Source organism: Acanthochromis polyacanthus, chromosome 16 (assembly GCF_021347895.1).
Source record: "Acanthochromis polyacanthus isolate Apoly-LR-REF ecotype Palm Island chromosome 16, KAUST_Apoly_ChrSc, whole genome shotgun sequence".
NCBI classification, from domain to species: domain Eukaryota; kingdom Metazoa; phylum Chordata; class Actinopteri; family Pomacentridae; genus Acanthochromis; species Acanthochromis polyacanthus.
In genome coordinates this window covers 5661626-5689243 of record NC_067128.1, presented here as the reverse complement: position 1 = coordinate 5689243, position 27618 = coordinate 5661626, and the positions used below count along the sequence as shown (strand labels likewise).

Below are 27618 nucleotides of genomic sequence, written 5' to 3'. Positions count from 1 at the left end.
CTGCTCAAAAATATATATTTTTTTTACATATTGTTCGCCAGTCTAGCCTTTTTTAACCCTTACCTCAGGTTAAGTCTGGTCCAGCTCTCCGTTTAAAGGGTTAGATTAGGTATGTCATTTTTGTTTCCTTTTTACGGTTTTTGTGTGCTACAGTATTACACACAACTTGAGAGCTACTTCTGAGGTTGTAAATACGACAAGAGAGGACATTTATCTGGACTCTTCTTATAAACCTATTTGAAGGCCCCAGTAGACATGAAATTAAACAACCAGATATCACAAGTTGACCTAGTTAGCCACAGTAATAATGTACAGTAATAAAGGTTCAATTAAAATGTAATTTGTTCTAATTTAACCCTCGGACAGACTGGATGCTAAATATAGAAGAAAATACTTCCGTTTTGTGAAAGCGAGTTTGTTTGGAAAACCATGTATGAAATCTCCCAAAAACAAACTGCACACAAACACAGATGCACAGTTTTCAGATCCAACCTGATTATTTCTGCCACTACTCTTCAAATCTGCTTCTTAGTTGGATGTGGCATTGTTGTTTTTGTTTGTATTTTGCTCTAAGGTAACCAGAGCTGCAGCTACTGCATGTGTCAGCTGATGATTCAGTGCAAGGCTGCGATCAAGCCTTGTTTAGTCACCGTGTGTTTTACTGCAGCCACTGCACAAGGCGACTTACTGGGAGACTCTTCCTCCTCTCCCTCGACGTCATCTTCATTGGCTTTATTTTGTGCGCGTCGTTTCCAATCAGCATAATGTCCACATGTCAGCGTTTCATCCCCAAGAAGCCACTTTGTGCCACAAGCTCCCAAAATAGCAACAAGGTCAGAAACATTGGGTCGAGTTGTGGAGGTTGAAGTGGACATCGGCCAAAAGTAGAAGAGGCTGCAGACATGTTGGCGTTACGTAAGAGATTTGTAGCTCGGCACAAAGTGGAAAAGATGAGGGATAGTTGGAGGTTTTTCAGGAGAAACTTGTGGAGGGTGTTTAAGTCGTGTTTCCAGTTTCTGACTGCATGATGCACCGTTAGAAAGAGCAAAATTTACTACCTGCTAAATATGCACATCACTAGATGGAGTTATGTGATAGCTGCATATTGACAAAAACTATACACAAAAATGTGTTAAAATCATGGAATACTGTAACTTTGTAAAGCTGTAACAACTGTGAAACTGACAGCAAACCCCTATAAAATAATATTTTAACTGTAAGAGGATGTATTTTATGGTCACACATTGATAAAAACTAAATTGTTTACAAAATGCAGATGTCATGTTAACATTTTGTTAGTTTTGATTTTTATTTTTACTGTCAACATGGAAATAAACATTTTCATATTTTACTAGGTGTTATCTTTAATTTATCTGTAATAAAAGAAAATCATAATCTCATAATTTCTCTTGTAAATATATTTAAAATAATGTGTGTGTGTTGATTTAACCTTTTTTAAGTAGCATAAGACATTATGCAGAGTTCTTTAAAATATTTTTATCTGTGATCAAGATATTATCTGTACTTTAATAAAACAGGAAAATCTGTGAAATGACAGTTTAAAATATTATTAATATAGCTTATTATTATTATTATTATTATTACCATTTTCCAGTCCTTCATAAACACATTTTCTTTGAAGAATCTGTTAAAATAAAGATTCTCTTTGCTGATTTAGATAAACTTTACCTCATGTAATTTACAATCAAACATTGGAAAAAAAAAAAGAATTACTACTTGTAAAATTACAATTATTTTCACGTCAACATTATTTACAGTTTTGAAAAAATATCTGATTTTCTGCATTTTATCTATAATTTCACAAAATATGAAAAACCTGTAAAGTTAGTTTAAAAATATACTTATTGTAAATATTTAGATTTCTCCTTGGATTTGACTGGATATTATCTGTAATTTAACAGTGTATTGGCCAAAAGATGACAGATAGAAGCTGTTATTTTAAATAAACTGTTAATTATTTCCACTGTACAGTATGATATGCTGCTCATCTGATGTAATTTTCCAACATGGCTCACAGTTTTAGAGTTAAATATTACATTTCTATATTTTACCAAACTCCACTTCTCATCACATCCTCATACATTTTCAAATGATAAGCTGTGGTTTTACATAAACCCGACTGCATCTTCGCTGTTGTACTAAAAATAACACATTTTGAATCCTTACATCACGGAGCTGCAGTGAGTTGTGTAAACAGGACTGTGGGACGAAGTTTCTATCTATGACTTCACACCTTTTTGATCCAGTATTGAGTTTTGTAAAGGCGGCCGTGTGCTGCATAATGATCTGTTGTGCAGCAGTGAAACCCGAAGGCCTCCATCCTCTTTGTTTTTTTCTGATCTTTTTAAGTTGGGTCCGCGTTCCCCTCCTGCCTTCGTGTTCTGCCCTCATCAACCCCCCGCCCCATCAGTCTATCTCCACATCTTTCCTGTTTGAGGCCACTAATCTGCTCTGTCTGCTCTCCTGCTGGGCAGCAGAGGAAATGATTGAGAGATTTCCATGATTACATTTTTTGCCCTGTCTGTTTAAAGTTACAGTTAGAAATAGACTCTTTCATGATATCTGTCATCGACAATAAACAGATTTCATTTCCACTCCTAAATCTGATTTAGCATTAAGCTGTACATATTAAATTACCTTGACCTTTGTGGAAATAACCTACACAACTAAAGACATTCTCAGTCTTTTCCTACTTCTTCACATGTTGAACAGTGTTTACACGACAGCAATTACAGCGATAATCTGGATTTTTGAAGGTGGTTTCTTATTTTAGCTCATCCAAAACGGAAAGTACAGAAGCAAAAGTGCAACGAATGAATCACACAGCGTGGTCATCTGCTATAAAGTAATCTGTATTGATTTTCTATCTTGTTACTGCAGGCAAAACTCATTATTTTCGTGTTTTCATAATGTAGAGATGTAGTAACGTAGGGAAAATTGCGCATGCATTCATAAAAATGTATTATTTTAGTGCACTAAGTACAAATTCCAAACATTTCTTAACCCCTTGATGGCTATTGTTGTGAATTTGCAACGTACCACTTTCAGTCAGACTGCAGCTGAGATAGCATATCCATTCCCTCAATGACAGTTTGTGCATATTCAATATGTACCTCAGAACCTTTTGCAAGCGCTGGTTTCTTGTAGGACCGGTCAGAGTGGGACCTAATTGTTATATGTGTTATTATTATTATATATCTGTTCTATGTATAATACATAAATTAACAATCTCCACTCATTTTAGCATCAGCCGGACATCAAAAACACACAAAATGTTTTTATTTAGTTGTAAATAAATTCAGGTGTCATGGGGTTAATAGAATCTTGTTTGATATGTGCAGGAAGGAAGCTTGTGTCCATTGGATGACAGTATCTATCAGTTTGGCACAGCAAGGTCCTGTTTTTTTCCCATCTTTGTCAGTAACAAATAGTAAATTTATCCACCTGTCGCGGTTGTCTTTTGTTGTGGAAAAAAACAGCTTCAGTTTTCTTTGTAGCTTTATTTCTTGACTCCATTCTTCTGGTTACCTGCTGAAGTCCAGTTTAGAAACATGAGCACTGTATTGCTCCTGCTCCTCAGCTTGTTGAATGGCCTATCAAACAAATGTTTATTGGAGAACGTTGCACTGCTTCGTCAGTTTGCTGATGAGCTGCTGAGCTGCAGCACTTTAAACAGCTTGTAAACGTAAGTGCAGCTTTGTTCCAGGCTGCTGCTGATATGATCTGTACTCTTCAGCACTGTTAACAATACGTTTCTCTTCATGACATAAACGCCGCAGCAGAAGTTTGTTTACTTCGCCCTGTCCTCCCGACGGTGTGACACCAGAACTCAGGCAGGCTGCCAGCTGTAGTCCATCAAACAGGGACACCAGAACACCTCCACAGCCCGTCCAGGCAAAGGATATCTGATATTTACCCCGTTGAATAACCTCCATTCATTACTGTTTAGCTAATTAGAAGGTGGTTATTATTAAATTGGGACGTTTTTTTAGTTGACATTTTAATGATATCCAGTCATTTTTTATTAATAAGTGATTGTTTGCATAATAAATAATTATGGAATTTGTAAAGACATGATCATAATGAACATAAACTTTTTTACTTTTAATAAAAATGGAGTTTAAATTATGTTTAATTAAAGGAGATTTTTGAAGGGCGTTTAACCAATCAGATAGAGCTACATTATACTACGTCATTGCCAAAGTACTGCCTTGTTAAAGTAGTTTACTTTATCGTTAAAAAATGTACCTATAATCTCAAAAATGCTGAATATTTGATCTGATAATTGCTCCATATGCACATCCATAGTATGGTAATATGGTGGTTTATTTCGCTTTTTTATCATCACTGTCATGGTGATGTTAATATCTGAGACGTTGTGTTCCTGCTTCTAACGTCACAATGGAGAATTTGCTCTCAACTCCTAAATCCTTTGTTTTCTTTAGTACATAATTTCTCCAACTAGTGTGACTAAAAGAATAGAATAGATATGGACTAACTGAGCCGTGTTTCACGCTGGTCCGGCCACAAGAGATGTGACGTCTGAGCTGCAATCACACATCAGAGGTCAGAGGTCACGCTGATTGCAGGCAAACGGCCATTTCTGCCGCTAGGTTTAAATTTATTTTTCTCTCTCGCCTGATTTAAACTCGTTTGTTTGCTGCTTGAAAGTTACAAGTGATTTGATTAAGTGTTGTTTTGTTATCACTGGTCCTTCCGGATGTCTGACCTTGAATAAAAATCAGACATTTGAGTTTGATCTAATCTAGACTTTAAAAATCCTCGAGCGGTTTTGCTGATTCCCTCCAGTGTGTTTACTTAAGTGGAGGTTTAATATGTGCTTTGTGCACATTTCACATGAACAATACATGTATGTAAATGCATGAGCGAGTGCAAACATTATCAGTGCAGAAGCAGAGACAGAGGGGGAAGAGAAATAAGACGACGGAGGCTGTTTGTCTCAGAGGACAAAGCCTCCCAGAGAGAAATGACAATAGACTCCATTCACAGCCACACAAACAGCATTATGGCATTTTGTCCCTGTGACTGGACATTATTCAAACACCCAAACCAACAGGAGCACAGCTGGATCACCAAACAGCTCCCAAAAGCACAAACAAGGCACTGTAAAAAGACAGAAAATCTGAAAAAAAACCCAATGAAATAAAAGAACAGGTGAACACCTGGGAGGAAAGAAAAACATGTTCAGGAACTGTCAAAAAAAAAAGTGAATCATGCGCAAATATCTGTAAAATAATGTTTTTAGTGTGGATGTAAATACAGTGAAAACCTTCAGTTAATGCTATATGTAGAAATTTTACTGTGAACATTATGTGCACTTTGGCCTTTTTTTAACAGTTAACATGTAAATCAATACTTTTTTTGTGACTTTATTAGATATCTGTAATTAAGCAAAATCCAAAAATCTATAAAAGACCTTTTCAATAATTAGTTACTATTTCCCAGTACTTTATGTGCATGAATTTCAATAAGAGCAAATAACTTTTGGCTGATTCATTTCAGTAAAGTTGTAATTTTTCAGCGGCACACTGTAAAAGAACAAATTCTTAACCATCATGTACAGTTTAGGGGTGTTTCTTTTAAAAAAAACAGTTAACATGTAAAGTAATACTTTTTTTCTGTGATTTTACTAGATGTTTTAATAAAAATACAAAAGTGGCAAAATAACAGCTAGAAATCATTTACCATTTTTCCATTCTTAATATACATATTTTTCTTTTAAATAAGGAAAAATATCTGTAAAACAATTATACTTTTGCTGATTTTACTACTGTAAAAATTGTGTACTTGAGCAGTCAAATGTAAAAGAATGAATAACACGAAAAGCACTGAGAGTGTGCAGCACTCTGCCAAGGCTGCTCAGTCGTACGATTTCCAACAGATAAGTCCCGACAAGTCCAAAGCGGTGGATTTGTAATAGGATGGATTCCAATTGAAAACCTGTGAAAGATCATCAAATGCACAATGGAGAACCACAAGCCCAAAACCAAAGCAAATTAGTTTGAATTTGTGCAGCAGGAATGGGCTGCTGTGGCAGCAGAACAATATCAGAAGCTGGTGGAGAGCATGCCAAGACGCATGGCTGCAGTCATCAGAAACAATGGTTATGCAATCAGTATTAACTCCTGTGTGGATCATGTGACTCAAACAGACAGAACAGAAAACATGGAATGCCTAAAAGCTGTTTATGGCAGAACAATACCATAGCTATTGATGGAAGAACTGAAGTGATTTTGGTTATCAAGAAGAAAACTGTGGAAAATGTCTAGATATCAACTCATTAATTAAACTCTTATGATCTGTTTTTGTTATTATATTTGTCCAAACAAATGCACCTTTAGTTGTACCAGGCATTAAAATGAACAAGAAATTGAAGAAAACAAAGGTGGTCCAATCATTTTTTTTTTCCATGACTGTACACATCTGACTGAGGCTGCATACTGCTTACAAACCACTAAAAGGCAAACCTATATAAAACATCTACAGCTCTGACTTGACATCATTTCCCTTCTTTTTTCTCTGCTTCAGTGCATTTGCTATTTTTTCCCCCTGATGTTTATGTTACATAACCAAAGTGGACACTTGGGCTTTTTTAGCATGTTTGGACATTTTTTGCTTGTTCTTTCCTTGTTTGTATCCTGCAGCATTATAAGACTGAGGTTATCATACAACACAGCAGCAGAGAGTGTTACAGGGGGCTCTGGAGAACTCAGGCCCAGACAAAGAGAGACTGGCAGATAGGTGTTTAATTTAAGGCTTTTAATTGAACAGGAATCCAAACTACTACATTAACGGAGAGCTGAACTGGGGGGCAGAGCAGAAACCAAAGTACACTAAATTCTATGAAACAAAACAGCTTAAACACAACAGGGCTAAGGAGAGGTACTCACACTATGGGAAACTAACAACCGAGGGAGCAAACAGGCTGAGGTAAATCCAAGACAGACAGGAGGGCAACAGAGTCCAAGAAGGGGAAAATCCATGAAGAGGGGGAAGCAGAAGTGTCCATAACTAAAGCAGTCCAGAGGTGATAGGTTTGGTGGGGAAAAGCATCTATGATCCGACGGGGACAGAGTGAACTAGAAAAGCACTCAGAGAGTGCAGACCTCCACCAGGGATAGAGAGGATAACAGGAAACCCATGCAGTAAAGGATCATGAGCTGGAATCAAACCTGCATCTCTGACACAGTTCTGTTTACGAATCACCTTCTTAACCAGTTGAGCTATCTGGACACCTTGCTCCAATGTGTTGGACGACATACTAACCTATGATGTTTTTATCATATTTTGAACCACATACTAAAAAATTCAAAGTGATCCGGAATCCAGGATCCTTTCCGGATTTGCCACCAAAATTAAATCAGCTCTTCCTCTTACCATAGTCTACATCCCCTCAAAATTTCATCTGAATCTGCCCAGGCGTTTTTGAGTTATCTTGCTAACAGACAGACAGACAGACACACAAACGCCAGGTGTCGCATAACCTCCTTGGCGGAGGTAACGAGCAAGGTTTAAGTAGTGAGCAGGAGATATTGCCGGCAGGTGAGCTGATTACTGCAGGCGACTCGCACTGCAGTAATCAGCTGAGTGTGGACAGGTGAGCATGGAGAGCAAGACAAAGGGACGAGAGAAACAAGAGGGAGAGGTGACAGACAGAGGGAGCCAAAGGGAGAACAGATCAAACAGAACAGGCAGATACAGGAATGAATGACAAGGAAAGAGGGAAAAGGAGGAAGAGCAAGAGCCAGAAGCAGGGATCATAACAGAGAGCACAGCAGCAGAGTACAGTGTGAAACATCATCTAATATTCAGCTTAAAACTCATCAGTCAGATTTACCTGGGATACTTCAAAATACACAGCTATACTGACACGAGAATATCCATTGTGAATATTTGTTTTGTTATCACTCGAATCAGTGCAAATTGGTATTTTATAACAGACTTTATACTGTATATACTCTATAAATGTTTTAAAGGGACTTTTGAAGTCCATGAGATCTTGCATATATTTTTATTAAAAGTAAACAAAAATCATGGTTTTTTTATGTTAGTTAAGATCATGTCTTCAAAAATCCTGAATTTTTTATTATGGAAGCAATCATTTATCACTAAAAAAATGACTAGATATCACTTAAATGTCAACTAAATCATCCAAATTTAATAACAATAACCTCCTATTAGCTAAACAATAATAAAATGAGTTTATTCAAAAATACTTTTGATTGTGTTCTTTTTATTAAGTTGAAATAATCATGAAAGATATTTCTTTTTTGGCAATATATCAAATTTTATATGGAAAATAAGAAATTGTATCTGTGTCTGAGAAATCGCTTTCAACTAAGTTCCCCATTACAGAAACATCTCTCAAGGAAGTGTGTTAATTCAGATGACCTGCTCCACATGATGTCATTTCCTTCTGAAGAAAAGACTGGCCAGACTCCAAGGCTTTCCGACTTATTTAATATAAACTAGTGTGTGGGTCAAGTGTGGATTTATGGCACGTCAACAGGTTTACTACAATATCTTTATAAATAACTTTCAATTTCAGTTTTACTCAGTTGTATGTATAATACTTAGAAGAATCTTTCTGTAAAAATGCCATGTGGTGTTTGGTCATAGGCCATGTTGATTTTAGGCCTGAAAACAGTAAAAATGTAGCCTAGCCGCGCTAGACCCAGGTCTGAAGACGCAAGGGTCTAGGAACTCTCGACAGGGAGGGAGGCAGGCTAAAAGGTTGTCTTTCAAATCACTCTGCAACAATTGGGTAGGTATACAACCAATCAGCACAACGAATAGGCTGATGTAGTTCCTAAAGCGCCGGAAATCAGAGGATGCGGGTTCAGTGAAGCCTTATTTATACAGTCAATGGGTGAAGCTCAAGTATATTACAGACATGTTAACAGAAAGATTATTCAGAGTCGGTGCTAATGGAGCTCAATGACTGTTGTTGTTTTTGTTGCCCGACCCTGGCAGAGAATTAAATTCGTTGCCGTGGGTTGTCTAGCGCGGCTAGACTAGTTGTTTCCGGTTGTTTCTGTCAGAATCGTCGCGCCTCTTTCATCACTTAGTTACGCCTGCCTCTGACTCTACACTTCATGGTGATTCGTCGGCCAGTTTTAGGAGCATCCAACCTCGAGGCTTATGGAGGGTAACTAGATCGACCCTGGCAGAGAATTAAATTCGTTGCCGTGGGTTGTCTAGCGCGGCTACGCTAGCAAAAATGTCAACTATGATACAAAAAGTCTCACAATTGACTATCTGCAGCTCAAGATGATGTCTTGTGATGTTTTTACGTCTCCATCGGTGCTGCAGCCTGAATGCTAATCTCTCGCTGTCTCTCCTGTGGGTTGCCAGGTTTGCCAGGGTTTTCCAGCATGTTTGGGAAGAAGAAGAAACGGCTGGAGATCTCAGCTCCGTCTAACTTTGAGCACCGGGTCCACACAGGCTTCGACCCGCGGGAGCAGAAGTTCACCGGGCTGCCGCAGCAATGGCAGAGCCTCCTGGCGGACACTGCCAACCGACCCAAACCCATGGTGGACCCGTCGTACATCACCCCCATCCAGCTGGCACCCATGAAGGTAGAGAGCGCACGGACAGAGGGCGTCAGGCCTGAGCGCTGGGGACGAATCATTATCATTTCCAGTCTCTGCATCTTTTCTCTTGCTCATCATCGCTGTGGTCCTCCTCCGCTTTCACCCACACTGCTGCTCTCTCTGTCTGTATACGAACAATCCTTTATTTCTTCTCCTCTCCTCTGTCCTGAATCTGTTCCTTTTTTTTTTTCCATTTCTCTATCTGTGCATTCTCACTCTCTGTAGGTGTCTGTCGTCGCTTCACTCTCCACCTGTTACGCTCTTTCCTCAGAGGCGAAGTAGATAATTCTCCATAACCATCTGGCTGCTTCGCTCTGCTCAAACGTTCCTATCATGTCTGAAAATTTAGTCACATTGTTGGAGATTATGGCGCTTTAAGGCTGCATTAAGCAATTCTGTGATGTTGAAAGACTCCTTAGTGCCAAATTCACTGACAGCTGAAGCAGAACAATGTAAGTTATGTTCAAGAAATGACACAGAAACTCTGCATTTATAATCAATAATATAATACCTGCTCAATTAAGTACACTCAGGTAGAGTGTAACAGTAACTATCCAGCAGCTTTTGGTCATCTGCACATATCCTCGCTACTTTTTCTCCAGTTACAGTTGGTAGATTTGTATGGTTTAATAACAAAAATGAAAACAGAAGTAATGCTACTGTAATCTGGGTGTTGGAAATGTTTAGTAGGGCTGTAGCAATCTTCATTAACTAAAATATACCCTTCAATTAATTGACTAGTGGTGATGAAAAGACTAAATCTGCAGGTTATTTAAATAAACAGGCCTCTGAATTGACTCCTCTTTTAGCCGTATTGACATAAATGAGTTATGAACTAACATGAAAAGTCATTTTTAAGCATATTAAATGATTTGACACTTGCTATTTTATACTGAAATAACAAGAATCAAATTCAATATGTAGATGATTTCTGACCACAGAACTGAAGAGAAACTATTGAGGAATATAAAACCGTGAAGTTAGCAAAAAATGCATATTTAAACAATTTTTAAGTGTAATTATTCAACAGTTTGCTGTAATTTTAAACGTTTTCCCTGTTTTGTTAAACTACGGATAATTACTATCAAAAAATTCCCCCAAAAAACGCATGAATTTACATGTTAACCCTAAAATATCGAGAAAAAATTGTAAGCTGTTTTCTTTTTACTGTATTAAGCAAAGAAAGTACATTAGTTTATGTTTTTTTTAATATTCATACTAAATTACATATAATATCTAGTAAAATGAAACAAAAAAGTGTAATTTACATGTTGACTGTAAAAATCAACCAAACAAAACTGTATATGTAATAATGTCCACATCAAAAATTAGCATTTCTACACACATTATACGTTTTACTGTCCCTAAACCAGTTATATTTACAGATTTTTACAATTAGTTTTGGAATTTTAAAGTTTTTGAAGGAGACAGTATTCCAGTGTTTTGCACAGTAAACATCTGTTTATTACCAAGTAACTTCACATATGAGGAATTTGACTTGGTGATTTCATTTTCATTAGAGTATAGTACAAGTATTTGCTTTTATTTCCCCAATTTTTTACACTAATCAGCCCATTGACTGTAGCTTTAATGTTAAGCCAGAGTTCATTGTTCTTAGTTTTTTGATGCTTCCAGCTGCTTTTTTCTGCAGCTGCAAGTCATCAAATAGAAACTAAAGGTCAGATTCTAACTTACAAAGTGAGATTATTATTATTTTTTTATCACTTTAAACTAGTGATAAAAAAGTCGAATGGAAAATGCCAATCTACTTTTTAACATACCTGGTCAGCTTTTGCTTTATGTTCCAGGTTTATTGATGCTATTACTTAAGAATGACGGGGAAAAAACTCACAAACAATCATCCATAAAAGCCTCTGAGCAGCTGAGACCAAAAAGAAATGTGACTTTACTCGTCCTGCCGAACACAAGTCCAGTGGGATTTTCCTTTTGTTTTGTGTCTGCTACATGTGAGAAGACAAACATGTGACAACGTTCCAGCAGCACGCAAAAGGTCAAAAGATTCTGTTACTGTCATTTGTTAAGTGAGTAAAAATTGACCTGATTTCCAAAAGGCAGAAAGATTTTAATTCACATCTTTTTCATTTTCAAAATAACAAAAAAGGAAAATCACCCAAAGCTAAAGTTTGGACACACTTTATGGTCAACATGTAATGACCCTCCCTTTGGCAACCTTCACAGATTTTTGTCTCCAGCTCAGAGTCTTTCACTTCTTATTTGGGGGATTTTCGTTGATTCTTCTGGCAAAAAAGCTTCAAGTTCTGAGAGATTCTTGGGCCGCCTTGCAGTCATTGCTCTCTGAAGTCTGTGCACAGGTTTTAGATGATGTTTCGGTCGGGGCATGAGGGTAAACCTTCCACTGCAGATTTTAAAGTACCGATATGTTTAGGATCACTATCTTGCTGTAAGAGACGCTTGTTGCTTCCAGAGGTTGCTGCTATTTAATTGAATCCATTCCTGCTTCTGTCGGTGAATTATTCCCTGAGTCACCTGTGCTTAACAGCTGGAAATGTGTTTCTGCTTTTCGTGAAGAACATCTGTCCCATTTTTTCTACAAACATACCTTTGCAATGACCAAAACGTTCTATTGTAACTTCAGACATCTTTTCAAAGCGCATCAGACTCATTCAGATGTTCATTTGCAAACCTGCAATGCAACATTTTCTAGTAAAGATGCAGGACAGGTTTTCTCCTGAAGTTCATATTTGTGCACCACCACTCCAGAGTCTGATCGATCTTGACCTGTAGGTCTTCTGCTGTCAAAAGAGGGTTTCGATTTGCCTTTCTAGCAACCATAGAAGATTTTTTGATCTTGCAGACTTCAACTTGACCTTAGTGTTTGTGTTGTCAACATTAAATGGAGACCAACACCACAGTTTACAAAAATATGTTTTGTTTCAATAATGCAAAACCTAAAATTAATATTTAGTAGGATTAAAAGCAAAAGTAGCCACGTGAGCAAGGTGAGCTCCGGCAGCAAGAGTTTGGTGACAATGCCAGACTCTCCAGAAAGCTTTTTGGTTGAACTGCGTCCTGTGATTACAAAGTGCAAAAAGGAGACACATGTTAAATCAAATTTAAGACTTTGAGAGCAAAATATAACTTATTTGATCAAAAAAATAAATGGAGCATGGCTCAAAAAATGGAGGAGTAAGTTGCTGGAAGATACATTCACCGTGGTGAAACATCTTTCCATAGCTGTGTTTTCAGAAAAGGTAAAATACCAACAGTATGTAGAGCCACTGTGTGTTGGCAACACCTGGGGTAACTTCTGGAAGTATTGATTATGTCAATTCCATATAGAGAATATCAAAAGATTTGGCATTACAACTTTGTGAAACTATGCAATATACATTTTCTCTCTCCTTCTAGTTATGGTTGTGCTTTTTCTGTAGAGGTGCAGGACTTTATATTGCAATGAAAAATGAGCTCACAGGAGGAAAAATGTGACAGGATTTTAAAAAAATGTCTCTCATGTAGTTAATTATTCACAGTAACAGAAATCTGAATCAAACTTTTGCCACTGCGAGCATCACTAGCATTTATTCCTGGAGTCTGTCTGCTTCCAAAATTGCTTAATGCAGTTTTAAAGACTTTATCTGATTAAACCTTCCTCCACTGAGTAATGTCACAGTTATCATAAAGTGCATTTCAAACTGATGTTTCCTCTTCATTCAGCTGTTTTGTTGCCTCCCCTGTGAATGTGATTGTGTGTCTCCTCTTCTTTCTGAGTGTCTCCTCTGATGTGTTGTTGTTCATTGGTTCTTCTTAACATGTTGTCACTTTGACACTTTTGACACAACTGGAAAAGCGGCTCTTGTTAAGTATAGCCTCTTACACATGTGGATGTTGATAAAAATGCTCCTTCTGTGCACCTTTCTCTGGGTTGTAGCAGAACAACTGAGGGCCTTCTAGGATTTATGTGGGTTCTTACAAGGTCACTGCTTAAAAATGTGGCATTTGCTGTCCTTCACTGTCCCTTCATGCTGCACGTGTGACCCAAACTCTGTCCTTTCAGAGCACCAGAGCCCTTTATTTTTTCAATCCACGACCCTTGTGTCTCGTGTGTTGCAGTAACACCTGCTTACACCAGTTAAATGATTTTAAACAAATATTTGACATGAAAAACCGCTGCTTTTGGTTGCATTTGCATCCACAGTGAGACTAAATGCACCATTAGTCTCTGAGGAACCACTTTCAGGTCCTGCTGAGAGGAAAAAAAATCCCACAAAGTTCTGTAATAGAGAACAGCAATATGCCACAGGAGATATCTCTGAAGAGGGGGAAACAAGAAAATAATTCTCTTGCTCTCTTCACAGATATCTCCCAAGAAAGTCCGGTCATCCGAAACGCCGTTGCCCAAAGTATGACTTCCTCTTCCCTTCTGTTTCTTCCCTCCCGTCCCCAGTTTTTTTTTTTGTTTTTTTGTTTTTGTTTTTGTTTTTAAACCTCACACAGTCACAACTTCGCCGTTCTGTTTCCACATCGCTGCCTGCTGCCATGCATCCAGGTGGAGGTGGCGTGTCAGCAGGAACACATGACATAACTTACATTGCTCTGCCAAGTCTTTTCTTAGACCTCATCTTCACTCTTCTTTTTGTTCCATTCGCATGAGCCTCCCTAGAAATGATAAGATTAGCTGCAGTGGCATGTTCCCTTTGCCTCTACCCTTTGCAATGGAGCGCCATTGATAATGATGATGATGATGATCGTAATGATGATAATGGTGATGATGATGGGTGCTGAGATGTGAAGTGCATGTTGCCATGACAGTTGATTCTGCTCTGCTGGAGGCTACCACTCTGTAGAAAATAGGTCATCAAGGGCTTGCATGTGTTCGATGAACCCTTCGATCCACATCTTCATCTGACCCAAATCAGCCTCTGGCAGAGACAAACTGCCTCTTCTTCTCTTCTCTTTCACTTTCTCTTGTCCAAACCTAAAGCTCTTAGTCAATGAAATGAATTAAACTGTTCAGTGTAAATTGGTGCAAGTTTTTAGAGTTGAATTGGGATTGTTTTCACAGTTTCATCTTGAAGTTTGCATTCAGGTTGTGCTGGTTTGGACACTTAAGAAAGTTATAAACAATTTTCTCTGACCGACAACGATATATCTCAGTGTTTGAAGATCTGATAATGAAGCTGGTGGATGTCGTGGTCTGCCATCAAAAGAGACTGTGTCTATGACAATCAAAAAGTGTGCCTTCACCATCCCTGTGGCAGTATTCTCCTTTGTGCAGTAATACTCTGCTCCCATTGCTCTTTCAAGGTTGTAGCACTCCCTGGAAGTCCCATAATGTAAGATGTCAACCACTGTCCACAAAGAGTGCTGAATCTCTAAAACTGTGTCAAACTGGTACCCATTAAACTTGAATTTTATTTTAGAGTGGAAGACATCACAAATCTGATCTTTAGTGATCTAAAACCCTTGTGTCAAAACGCATTTAAATCAAATTTTTTGCCCCCTATCCAGAGTCATTTACAAGGGGTCCTCGGTTTACGACGTCTTCGACCTACGGCATTTCGTCATTATGTCAGAACCGGTTACGTGGAAGCAGTTGGTGAGCGGAGCGGACAAATACGTGGTCATGTGGCGCTATAAGACGGCTTTGTTTACATTCGCCGGTTGTACACCACCTTGGATTGTGCTACATTCGCTAACTTTTTGCGCTTCATTATGGCTCCCAAGTATAAGTCAGACTCTTCTGATGACAGTGCTTTGAAGCAAAGGAAAGCCATCTCTATGGAAGTGAAACTAGATGTAATAAAACGTTTGGAACAGGGCGAAACACCAACAAACTTAGGTCAAGTTGTAAAACCAGTGCAACATATTGTAGCGACTCTCTGTGATGAATGAGTAAGACTTTATCTCGTTCTCTGGTCGTTTATTGAACCTTCATGCAGGATACTGTGGGCCGTAGCCAACACCAAAATAACTATAAAAACCCCATAACTTAGCTCCAGAATTAGCTGCTGTTCCCAGCTCTCTTGTTCGACACACACACTACTGCTGACACTCAGCCAATCAGACGTGAACTAACTAAACATGGCATGTTCACTGACATTAGGTAAATCTTGAACCGAACAATAAACATCGAAACATCAATGAGAACCACAGTCCATTACAGTAGTCTGTTATCTTCTTGTAAATGACTCATACATGTATGAAAGTCGTTGGTATTCATGAATTTTCCAAAGAACTGATCATAACATGATGCACGTAGCAGTTTTTTGTACATTTTCACCATAACATGATGGCATTGTCTACAAATTTGACGAAATTCTGGCTTACGGTGAAAATCGACTTACATTGATGCATGCAAACAGAACTCCAACGTAAGTCGAAGATCCTCTGTAAAGTTGATCTTTGGGGTGTAAGAAATGAATATAAGTCAGTTTCCTCTGAAGTGATTGAAACACAACTGTGAGCATGTTTGTGACCCTCCCTCCCAAGGTGGGCTGGGTTATTTATAGTGTCTCACCCGTGGCCTGATATCCTCCCTTCCTGGTTGCCCTGACACTTGATTGACGTGAGGCTTCCTCCGGCTGGCAGACTCCCCCAGCTCTGTCTGCTAACTGTGTGTTCACGCACACACCAGGTGGGCTTGGATGAAGCGGTCATCAGCTTGGCAGAGCCTCAGAGTACAGTAAAAAGGTCGACAATGTGCACGCCATCCCCATGTGTGTTTGTGTGTTTTTGTGAAGTTAGGGAGGTCGGTGCGGTCACGATGCTGAAATAACCACGAGCTCTGCCCTCTGGCTCGAGCGCTCATCGTTTATTCACAGGGCTCGTAGCCTCTTTGTCAGACTGCTCATCTCGGCTGAGCATTAGTATTGCTTAAAGCTCTGGCTCTCCATTCTCCCCCTCCTCCACCAGCCCTTAGCAGACATGCTAATCCAGAAGCATGGGCTAACACCATGCCCTAACAGCATCTCCATGTTTTAAACATTAATGCTGCCGCAGCCTGAGAATCTGAGGCTCTGAAACTACCTCTGAGCCTCTTTGTTGTGTTGCATTCCTTGTTTTCGTGTGTAGCCGTGGGTTGTGTGTGATGCAAGGTTACATGCGTGTTAATGTGTTGCATTCATTAGCTCCTCCAGGGGTCAGCGCCGCGGCTATTATTAATGCCAGGCTCATGTTACACCTTGACTTTGACACGCTCAAACTGCAGACTCCTATAGAGCTTAGAGGGTAATTTACCGTGATGGTGTCGGTGTGTGTGCGCTCGTATGTGTGGGTCTTTTGTGGGCCTGTTAATGGTATCTCCTTGTTTCTATTTGCTCATGTTTCCTCAGCCGTGAGCCAATATTAGATTTCTTGGTTCGTGTAAATAAGAAACAGAATGACCTGTGCAGGGAAGGTGACGCATCTAAGAGCAAAGAAGTTTGGTGTGAGCAGGTTCTTCGGTTAGCAGGCGCATTTCTACTCAATTTACTGCCTCATTTATGCTGCTTTTTACACTTGGATGCCTACTTATTAGCACACGAGGGCTTAGTGACATCTTCAACAACCCCCATCAATACTCTCAATGACCATCGTTGAGTAGTCGGACGGGTCTTGGTAATGGTTGTTGGAATAATAATAGCACTGACCACACATCACAGAGGTTTAAAAGCTGAGGCAACACCAACCACCACCAGAACTGAAGCTTGAACAGAACAGAACTCTTGGATGAGAGGTGAAACGTCTTCAAGGAACATTCTTAAAGTCCAGTGGATTGATTTAAACTACTTTGGATAACCATGACCTGGATGAATGAGAACCTACACAGACATCTTGCTGAATTTATCTTTTGAGCTAAATGCTGCAAAAGTACTGAAAAAGTAGGATTTTCTCAGTGAAAGCTTTAGATGAATGGAAAGGAAGCGCTTTGTTTTTCATCAGCAGAGTTGTCAAACAAACCCTGGGGCATCAGTAAAGCAAGAGAGACATAAAAAGCCCCAGAGAGGATTGCATGGAGGACCAAACCATCATGATTCCTGAGACCAGCTTAGAGCTTATTCCTCTTAATTCTGCAGTAGCTTTAAAGGAGGGATGTTCACATTCGCTGATAATACGGGAGCCAGGAGGGATTTCAATAACATATGCGTGTCGTGTTTTAAGGTGGATATCTCTCTTTAATACTCCTATCATCTTAAAATTACACTTTCTTGTCCTGGTTGACACTCAAAGCAAATATATCTCCTGATATAGGCATTTCTATTTCTTCTGTTTTCTGACCATGAATGCAACACAGCTCTGATTATCTAAAAATAAAGTCAACATTAGATCACTTTGTATTTCCACCTCAGGTAGCTCATTTTCAGCCTGAATTATGTGTAGTCTGACACTTACAGCATGTCCTCATATTAGTTTCACTCTCATGCCATGTGGGCGGAGAGGTAATGTGGTTTAATGGCTCGAGTTGATTCGCAGGTTTCCCACAGATGAATCAGAAAAGGCTAAAGATGAATGGAGACGTTTGAAGGAATGCAGACAGTTCTGAATCAGTGAGGCAGCTTGGGTGTTGATTTAAGTGTTAAAACGGGTAGATGAAACCTGACTGCCTGTGTTTATATTATGCACCTACATCTCAGACAGTTTTCTTAGTCATGGTGAAGGTTTATGTCGGTACAAATGAAGAAACTGATGATATTGTTTAACCCTCTGAACCTCAAAGCCCACTGGTTGTTTGGAAAAACATGTTATCTTTAAAAAATATATCCAAATTACCTCATCTGTAAGAGCCAGAAACTGTAAAGACGGTAATTAGGATCCGAAAAGAACCTCTTGTAATGCATGGGTGTTTTCTCATAATTTTTATTTTTCAACAATTTTTATATTTCAAGGGAAATCCAAACATATGCGGCAAAATCGCTCATCAGCGCCCCCTGGAATTTTATGAACATTCAGCCCCTGAAACACGTTTCACCTACAACTAGGAAATTTGGTACACATCTGTAGCACATCAAGACACACAATGAAGCCTCTTGCACATATACCCAAAACCCAAGAGGAAGTTGGCCATTTTGAATTATGTGTTATATTTTGGAACAATTTTTGCACATTTTCAAAAGCTGTAAACTCAAACAGGGTAACTCCGACAGAGCTGAAACTTGGACAGGATGTACACCGGGCATGGGTGATCAAAAGTTATCAAAATGCTCCGGAAAAGTCTGATAGCATGGAAACGGTGGCCCCCGTAATTTCAACGTTTCGCCATGAAACAGGAAATGCTGTATAGCTGGCCTGTACATGCTCCAATCTGCCTCATACTTTACATGTGTGATCAGAGTCCAGCCCTGATGGCATTCATATGTCGAACTGCGGTCACAGTGATAGCACCCCCTGGTGGACAGTTTTGATAGTTCGCCATCCACAAGGCCATAGGCTAAAATACAGTCTCAGTAGTTGTACCACTTGGTGGACATGCTGGGATTCACTGACCAACAAGGATGCGAGGACGCAATCAGTGCTGCTGGCAGCTTTTATTTTTACTGATTTTTCAACTTTCTGACAGTCTTTGAACTAATCATGAGTGACTTGTGGTTGTGTTAGTAAAGTTAAAATCAGAATATTTAATCACAATCACTTCAGTCTACATGTCTTTACCAGAAATTTGCCAAAAAAAATGTAGTTTATACCAGTTCCTGTACAAAGGAATGTATAAATATATTCAAATGATACACTCCTCACCGTATGAGAAGCCACAATTCACTCAGTAATGTGACAAAAATGAAATGATTATTTGGTTGAACTGCAGGCAGTGTTTACACAGAGCAGAGAGGAGGCAAATATGAGATTTGGAGGGCGAAATAAAACATAATAAAAAAAAATGAATGCCTCAAATATGTTATGCAGAGGAACAAGTTGTCATCAAGTTGTTAGAAGATTCATTCAGCAAGGTGAGACATGTTTCTACAATTAGTGTGCGTAATCTTGTGAAAATGCATAGTTTGTAGAGGTTTTTCAAAGTATTTGTACCACATATGGGCACCTGTCAATTTTATTTATAAGATGAAAACCAAACAAATTGAACTTTTATCATTTCTTTTTTAATATAATTTATGGCAGTGTAACCTTGTCATGCTGCACAGATGCCATTTCCTGGTTCTTTCTGCTTCTATCCATGGTTGTGATGTTTCCATTAGAAGTGCAGGACCTCATATTGCGGTGAGAATACATCCATAGTGAGTAAAAATATAGAAAGAAGCAAAAGTACAAAGAAACTCTTGGAGCTCAGAGGGTTAAAGTTGCTGGTGAAGGAAGGAATCCATGCAGACGTGAGACTCCAATCTGTTTGGTGTGAGTTTCATTGATTTTGTTTTCGTTCCACACTGACGAGGACCAATTTATACAAATAAGATCTGTGCAAAAATGATATATTCTGTAATGAAGACGTACAGGTAAAATCCAAAATTGAATACACAAAATTAGGCGAGCAGCGTATTCAAGGAGCTGTCATGCAACGAAGATGTAATTTACTTCATTTTCTTCCCCTCAGCCTGCTTGCAGTTTCTAACGTTTCCCTAAATGACTGCTGCCTCCCTCCAGAGTTTGTGTCTAAACTTCTTCTTGCATTTCAGCTGTGGGTTACATGCGCTGTAGGTAGTGTAGGTGGAGAGAACTCTGGAGATATTTTAGGTGGCTGAACATCCCGCTGCTGTCAAACCCATTATAGCTTCCCTGAAAATACCACGACATTACATCACACCGGTACATCGGAGAATATGCAACAAAATGCACCCACAGTGGATGTTATTTAACAATGAATTTGGTTCTAAATGATGCAGAATTTGACACAAATGTGACACAAACTGACACAGCACGTGCCAGTGGGCATATGTGACCCTACTGTAAATATCAGTGGGTCAGTAATAGCAGCAAAGCACACCCGCCCACCTTCCCCCTCCAGCTTATTGGCAGGTGACTGAGGGGGAAACTCGATCATTAGGTCCCTCAGAGGTCTGTTTCAGAGCCAGACTTACAGTCAATCCATGCAGCTGCAGCTGGGCAAAGCCAAACATCATGGCGGGGGGGCGAGGAGCTTCAGATCTCAGGGCAAACGGGAGGACCGAGGGGTTGAGGGAGTCGGGGAAGCTGAGGCCAACGGCAGCAGCGGGAACGATGAAGCCCGAGGAGGCATTGGTGTTCGAACCGCAGGCACAGATGATTCTTAAACAGTTACAGGTGGGCAGTCCGACTCTTTCTGCTGCTGGGGAGCCAAGGCTGCATGCTGCTCTGCTGGCTTTGCATATTTGTCTGTGCAACAGGTCTGCGAGCCTGAAGCCAGCAGCAGCTCCAGGCGAAGCAGACCAAACAGTGATGGTGCAGGTGAGAGTCAAACGGCTCCGTTCTGCTATTTTTTTCGCTGAGACCACATGTTTGAAAGGTCACACGTGACTATGTTTGAAACCTGCGTCTATTTCGGGTTCATTTTTACCACTAAACTCTGACATGCCGTGAATTATAGCTGCTCAGGCTGCAGGTTGTTTTCTCATGTTTCTGCAGGTTTGTGCGCTGAGCGCCGCATGGCAGTTATTTTTGTAGCTTTGCTGGGTTTGCTGTATGTGTACATATAGAAACAGAGCTCGGACAGATAGAGTTTCTGATTTATCAGGGTCACCCAGTCCTTGCTGTAGGGCTAGAAATGCAAACCTGTGACTTTATTGAATGGGGAAGCAAGGTATTAGAGTTCTGACATGTGCAAGCAGAGAGTAGCTAATTTGAGGAGGCATTTCATTGCAGAGTGTATTAATGATACTGGGTGAGCGCCAAGAAAGTGGAGTGTCCAGACTGGAAATGATAGAGGTCTAGACAAGTGCTTAGATATGGAACAAGTTGAGAATCTCTTTACATGTCTCTTGTTGCAAGTCTATTAGCTGAAAATTGTAGTTTTTTGCATAAGGATTTAACCCTTTGAACCCCAAAAGGCACTTTTTCTTTTAAACAATCACCCAAACTACACCGTTTTTCAGAGCCAGAAACTGTAAAATAAGAAAAAAAATCCGCATTTTCACCTTTCTGAAGGTCCTTCAACTAATCCTTGTTGAGCCATTTCAGTTTTTGCACTAAATTCTGCAAAAAAAAACAACAAAAAAAGAAATTCTGTGCTCCTTGATACAAGTGAGAAGCCATAAGTGACTCAGCTGGGGTCATTTAACAAAAATTCAGAAGCTTTTCGGTCGAACTGCAGACAGTGTTTACACAGAATTGAAAAGTACTCGGAAAAATGTTGTGGATGTTTATTTTGAGATTTTATGTATCCTTCTAGTCATGGTAATGCTGTTTCCATAGAGGTGCAGAAATTGATCCTGTTGCAAGAGAGACGATTTAAAAGAATTAGCAGTAAATGATTTGTCTTTAATGACTATTGTGTGACAATGACTGCATATAGACACAGATACACACATGCAGAGCGATATTTCTTTGCTCCAGATATGCCAAACTGCATTTACGTTTGACGTCGTCGTGCACGACTGTGGCGTTCGTTCAACTTCCTAATGGGCACAAAAGAAAGTTGGATATTGTAATCAATAAGCGTTTCATTTCAAGTTTGATTTAATTTTCACCCTCTATGTATTACATTACGTCTTACACTGATGTGGGATTGAATTGGTCAAAGCAGAAATAGACTTGAAGGGAAAATAACTGCTGATTGATGTGTGTCTGTGCACCCTCACACAGATAGAGAGAGCATCTGTCTTTCTTGGCACTGAGCTGAAGTGGATGGCATTGATTTAGACCTCTCTCGCTCCTTCCCCCTCCTCCTCGGCTTTCTCACTTTGTCTTCTCGCGCTGCTGCCATTCACAGTCACACTCTGCAAATCACCTCTCACGGCGGCTTCAGAGCCGCAGGGGAATTTTGGCTTTCGGCGACGTGCGCCGTAGTTTGCCAGGGCGGCTCAAAATGTCCTGGCTAACAACCATCCCTCAGTGTCTGAATGTGGGTTTTTTTTGGAAGGACATTTGGGCTGTGAATTTTAAACAGGGAGGGATTGTTGCAGGAGGAAAACACTGAAATAACTGGTGTGTCATACTTCAGAAGCTGCAACTTTGTAGTGGATTTAAAGTGCTTCCCAATTTCTTGATGACAAACTGCGAAGTGACTTTTTAAAATCCTAATCTTCTTGAACACATAACATTATTTGCATAGTTTCTCAGTCAGCTACTTTACTCTTGGCGAAGGGAATCTAATGGCTGGACTTGTAGTATCCTCATGTGGCCAAAGTGCAAACTGCAACTCACACTTCAGATACTGCACTTAGTCCACTGTGAAAATCAGTTTCCAATCCATCTATCAGCAATATAGAAACATCTATTAGAGAGAACTGAGTCTTATTTTACTATTATTTTGTCTGTTTTTGTGAACCACACCTGATTAGACAGATAGACAATTACTTTATTGATCTTTTACAAGAAATTAACTTGTGACAGCAACAACATAAAACATTTTCAGCACATCTATTCACAGAAAACATATGAAAAACCTAGAGAAACGTAATAAAAAGATTTGAAATATGTAACTGTGCAAAATATATTGTATTGAAAGTATGCAGTGGAAATTGTGTAATAAAAAACATACACAAAGTGACATAAAATGACTTGCATCAACATCACTAATCATTGTCTTCACATAATAATAAACAGTGAAGTTGATTCTCATTTTTTCTAAACTCCATTACAGGTTAAAAAATTCATTATTGTTAGTTTGGTTTATATTCTACCTGGCCTTGGCTGTTTTGTTCTACTTTTTTTTTTTTTTTAAAGTGGATTAGAGACATGACCCGTGCTATTTGTGCCACAACTGTATGATTTCTTAAAGTACATTATTGTAAAATACCAGACAATACCTGTGCCTCATTTTAGGGCTGCACAATATATCATTGTGGCATTAAATTAACTCCATGACTAACCTGCAACAGATGTCTGTCTGATTACATCATTTACTCTGATTTAGGAGTTCTTGAACTGCTTACAGATATTTTTTTTCATCTTTGTTTAAAAGGTACAAATTTTGCTGACATGCAGACTCCACATGTTTGCAGCAAAATAAGCGAAAAACAGGAGAGAAGCAGTAAAAAAGGAGATTTGGTTGCAAAAAGAAATGCAGCAACAGTTTTCTTGAAATATTTTGACTACAGAAAGGATGATGTTGATCAAAAGCACAGTCCTCCATCAGCTGTATCTTGCAGTTGTTGCCATCACATGAAGCAACACAACTAATTTGTTAGACCATTTAAATCAGCACCACAAAGCTCCGTGTGACGAGAGCAAAGCCAGATCTGAATGTCATCCAAAGCAAAAAGCTATTTTGGACGGCTGTGACGGTGTTACACCACACGAGAAAAGATCCAAACTGCCTTTTTTTTCCTGCTTTTTTTAAATATGATTTTGTCTTGTCAATGCACATACACTCTAGAGAATCCATACAATCATCCTAGATTGATAAATTCTTTACAAGTGGAGTAATATGCGGAAATTTTCTGTAGTTTTTCGTATTGCAATGTGTGTGACAGAGAAAACTAAAAATATCAGTCATTTTTTCCAACATTGTGCAGCTTATTGCAGAAGTAGCAATATTAGCTCACTTATAGAAAACCCCTAGTTATTCATTTTCATGCTTACTATGGGAAATGTGCTGTTTTTATTACTTTCACACTGAATGCCATGCGGTAGTTTGGGTTAAAATAAAAAAAAATAGCTCACTGAATTGTGAAAAGTGAAAACCTTTTAAGCGAGAAATCATCCATGCAGCAGTTGAATTTGTTATTTGAATTAAATGGCCCATTATTTATCAGAATCAGACCGTAAATACTTTATTGATCCTCAAGGGGAAATTGCTTACGTTGCAGTTGCACCTATTCGAGCCTTAGAAATTCAAGCACTTCATATACTAGTTAAATGTAGTGAGATATTAGTGTTTATCGTTCCCATACATACATATGGACCAGTAGGGACCTCGTTATGGAGGTATTTCAGGTGCAAAATGTTTGAGCACCTATAACATCGAATTTGTAGTTGTGTACATTGAATTTGTATGTGTATCAGCAAATCTGATTTCCCACACTCTATGAGTTGTGTACTTGTAAAATAATTTTTTGTATGTGTCGATTTTTTTTTCTTCCCACAAATACAACACAAAAATACACATTCACAAATCGTAATTACAGGTGCACAAATCACATTTACAGGTGCACAAATCATATTTACAGGTGTACAAATCCTTCTCTACAAGTCACATATTTCAACACTGACACGCTCACATTTTGCACCTATTGTTGCAGCACACTAAGTGCAAAACATACTTGTGCACCTGTATTGTACGAAGTGAAGTTGAGGTGAGAATTTGAATATGTGCAAATCTGAATGTGAACTTGTGCAATAAGTATGTGAAATAATTTACCACCAAAATACACAAATTGCTACTTACAACCACTCGAATCATCCCCACGAGTCACACATTCTCTGTTTTCTACAGGTGCAAATCCAAAATCTACAGGTGCAAATCAGAAATCGTACTTCCGGTCCCGCTGAGATATTTGGTGCAAAACTACAAAACGATCCGATCTGTGTATAAATTCTATGCTCTGAGATTGACAGACTTTTCGGCCAGTCAGGGAGACGCTTTGCCCGCCCAGCCAATCAGAGTTAGTACCAAACAGATTCACCTTCACATCACCGTGAAACACATCTTCAGTCTTTCTTTCAATATCGAAATTTCAGTATAATGTGCACCGACTAGTGTATGTTCTGGTTGACAAAAAAGTGGCTTTTCTATTCTAGCAACTTTGACAATTTCTGGTCGTGAATGCAAAACAAAGTTTGAAAGCAAATGTGTGAAAAAGTGACAGCACCGGAATAAAAACGAGGAGAAAAGACAACAGGAGACAATCTAATGAGGGGAGTAAGGCTGAATGAGGGTGGTACCCACTATAACTGGCTGACGGCGCTCAGATTAATGAGCGGTGGTGTGTAATTAATCTATAGCGGGCAGCTGTCTGTTTATCTGTCTCTGAGTTGACAAGAAGATAACTGTGGGACATCAAATTGATCTCCATCTTCTCCCTCTCTTCCTCTTCTCAGATCAGAAAGTTTGCGACACTTGGGAACTTGAAAAAGGACACTGAAAAGCACTGTTTTTTTGCTCAGTTACTCAGCTGCTTATTATCTTTTTATGATATTTACTAGAAATTTCTGCTTCTGATGAGCCTGAATCTGCCGGTGCTTAGAGGAGTGGATTAAAAAAAAGTAGAGTGTCCAGGCTTTAGTCCACTAATGTGCTTAAGGTCAGCGGATTTGCTCTGGACTGTATGCTTGTATTTCATTATGCCTCCACCGCTAATCCAGTTTGCTGGAAATCATTCCTGCCTCCAGTGACTCATGGGTCCAGGAGCTGCTAGCTGAGGCTGAGGTCAGAGGTCAGAGGTCACTGGGTCACGCTGGTTGGAGCTGTGGGGGCTCTACAGCGTAATGTCACTGCAGGAAAACACCGACTCTCAGCAGCAGGTTGAGCTGCACAGCCGGCCTCCAGCAGCAGCATAAACGTATAAACGCTGCTCTTAAAGCTCCGCTGTACAGACAATACGTGTGTGCATTAATCCGATAAAACACCACAACAGCTACAGGCATCTTCTCGCTCTATGTGGCTCTATGTTATCCTGCTGACAAATACAAAATGGGATGTAAGCGGTTCTTTACGTAATTGCAAATCTGGGTTTGGTTGTGGCGCTTCAAATAATGCAGCGTTTTAGAGCTCTGTAAGCAGCTCAAACAGCTGATTCTCCATTTTCAGATGTGAAATGTTGTTCGACTGAAATTATATCTACTCTTCAATCAGTCAGTTGTTCACAGGGGAAAAAAAAATACATGCAATGTCAAGTGCACTCCACATGCCAGCTTTAGTAGCCAAAGTAAATTCAAATCAACATACACATCTAGTATTTGCAGCATATTAAATAATTTTAACCAGCGTATTTTGTACTAAAACGATAAGAACAGCTGCACCTATTAATATGATGTTCTGAAAATACAACTATATCAACTGGTAATTCCAGCACAAGGACTATTGAGGAATTTAACAAATATGTAATTGAGGGACTTTGGGATAGCTCTTGCATACATTTTTATAAAAAATAAAAAAAATAAAATGTTCATTATCTTCATGTCCTTACAAATTCCATAATTATTTATGATGGAAACAATCACTTAATAATAAAAAATGACTGGATATCACTGAAATGGCAACTAAATAACCATCCAAATTTAATAACAACCCTAGGAGTCTACATAAGGTGGGACAAGTTCAGAATGGTGAAAATACATCTATTCATCCAGTAAGGCTGTTGATGTAGTGCTTTTTTCCTTATGAAGGCAGTAACCGTCCAACCAGTTGACCAGTCAGACTGGTTACTGCATCCCCAGTTTTTACAGACCAAAAGATGTGAAAGTAGACGGTATTTTAGCAAATGGAAAATTGAGGTCAGAGAGAACCCTGTAAAAAAAACACTTCATTTTGTCAAGCAGAATTTAGTTCTGTAATTTATTTTCCTAATATGAAACTCTTTGAGTTCATCTTGTGTCAGTTAAGATTACGTTCCACATCTAAATGTTCCACAGCTTCCAAATTAATGAAAAGAGTTTCAGTGGACGTCCAAATCCGTCAGCAGTGTTGGAAAAAGTATCCAGAGGATTTGCTTAAGTTCCAGTATAACAATGCAAAAATACTCGATTACAAATAACAGCCCTGTTTATAAAATCCTAATGAAGTAATAGCAGCAAAATGTAAAGTAGTAAATTAAAATTGTGTTTTTTTTCCAACTGATTGAAGGCTGCAGGTTCCAACTACTTTCTGTAGAGGGACAGAAGATAAATCTGAGGTTTCAAACAGGATTACTGGGAGAGAAAACATCAACGGAACGTTTACTGAAATGTGAGAAGTTTCGGGGAGAAAACAAGTGTTTGGTGGAGCTGTTAACTTACAGAC

The 27618-nt window shown here is 39.1% G+C and overlaps 1 protein-coding gene across 6 annotated transcripts in view; it reads left to right on the top strand.

Moving 5' to 3' along the window:
• The window catches only part of pak5 (p21 protein (Cdc42/Rac)-activated kinase 5), a 100990-nt gene that overhangs the window by 40666 nt on the left and 32706 nt on the right, over positions 1-27618 (top strand). For 4 of the 6 annotated variants that reach the window (XM_022194421.2, XM_022194415.2, XM_022194418.2 and 1 more), the window contains exons 2-3: positions 9397-9620; positions 13973-14017. In XM_022194421.2, the coding sequence (XP_022050113.1) occupies positions 9417-9620; positions 13973-14017 (249 nt within the window). In that variant the 5' untranslated portion in view covers positions 9397-9416. The remainder of the gene's footprint in view (positions 1-9396; positions 9621-13972; positions 14018-27618) is intronic. The other 2 variants (XM_022194419.2, XM_022194420.2) reach the window with 1 other exon arrangement.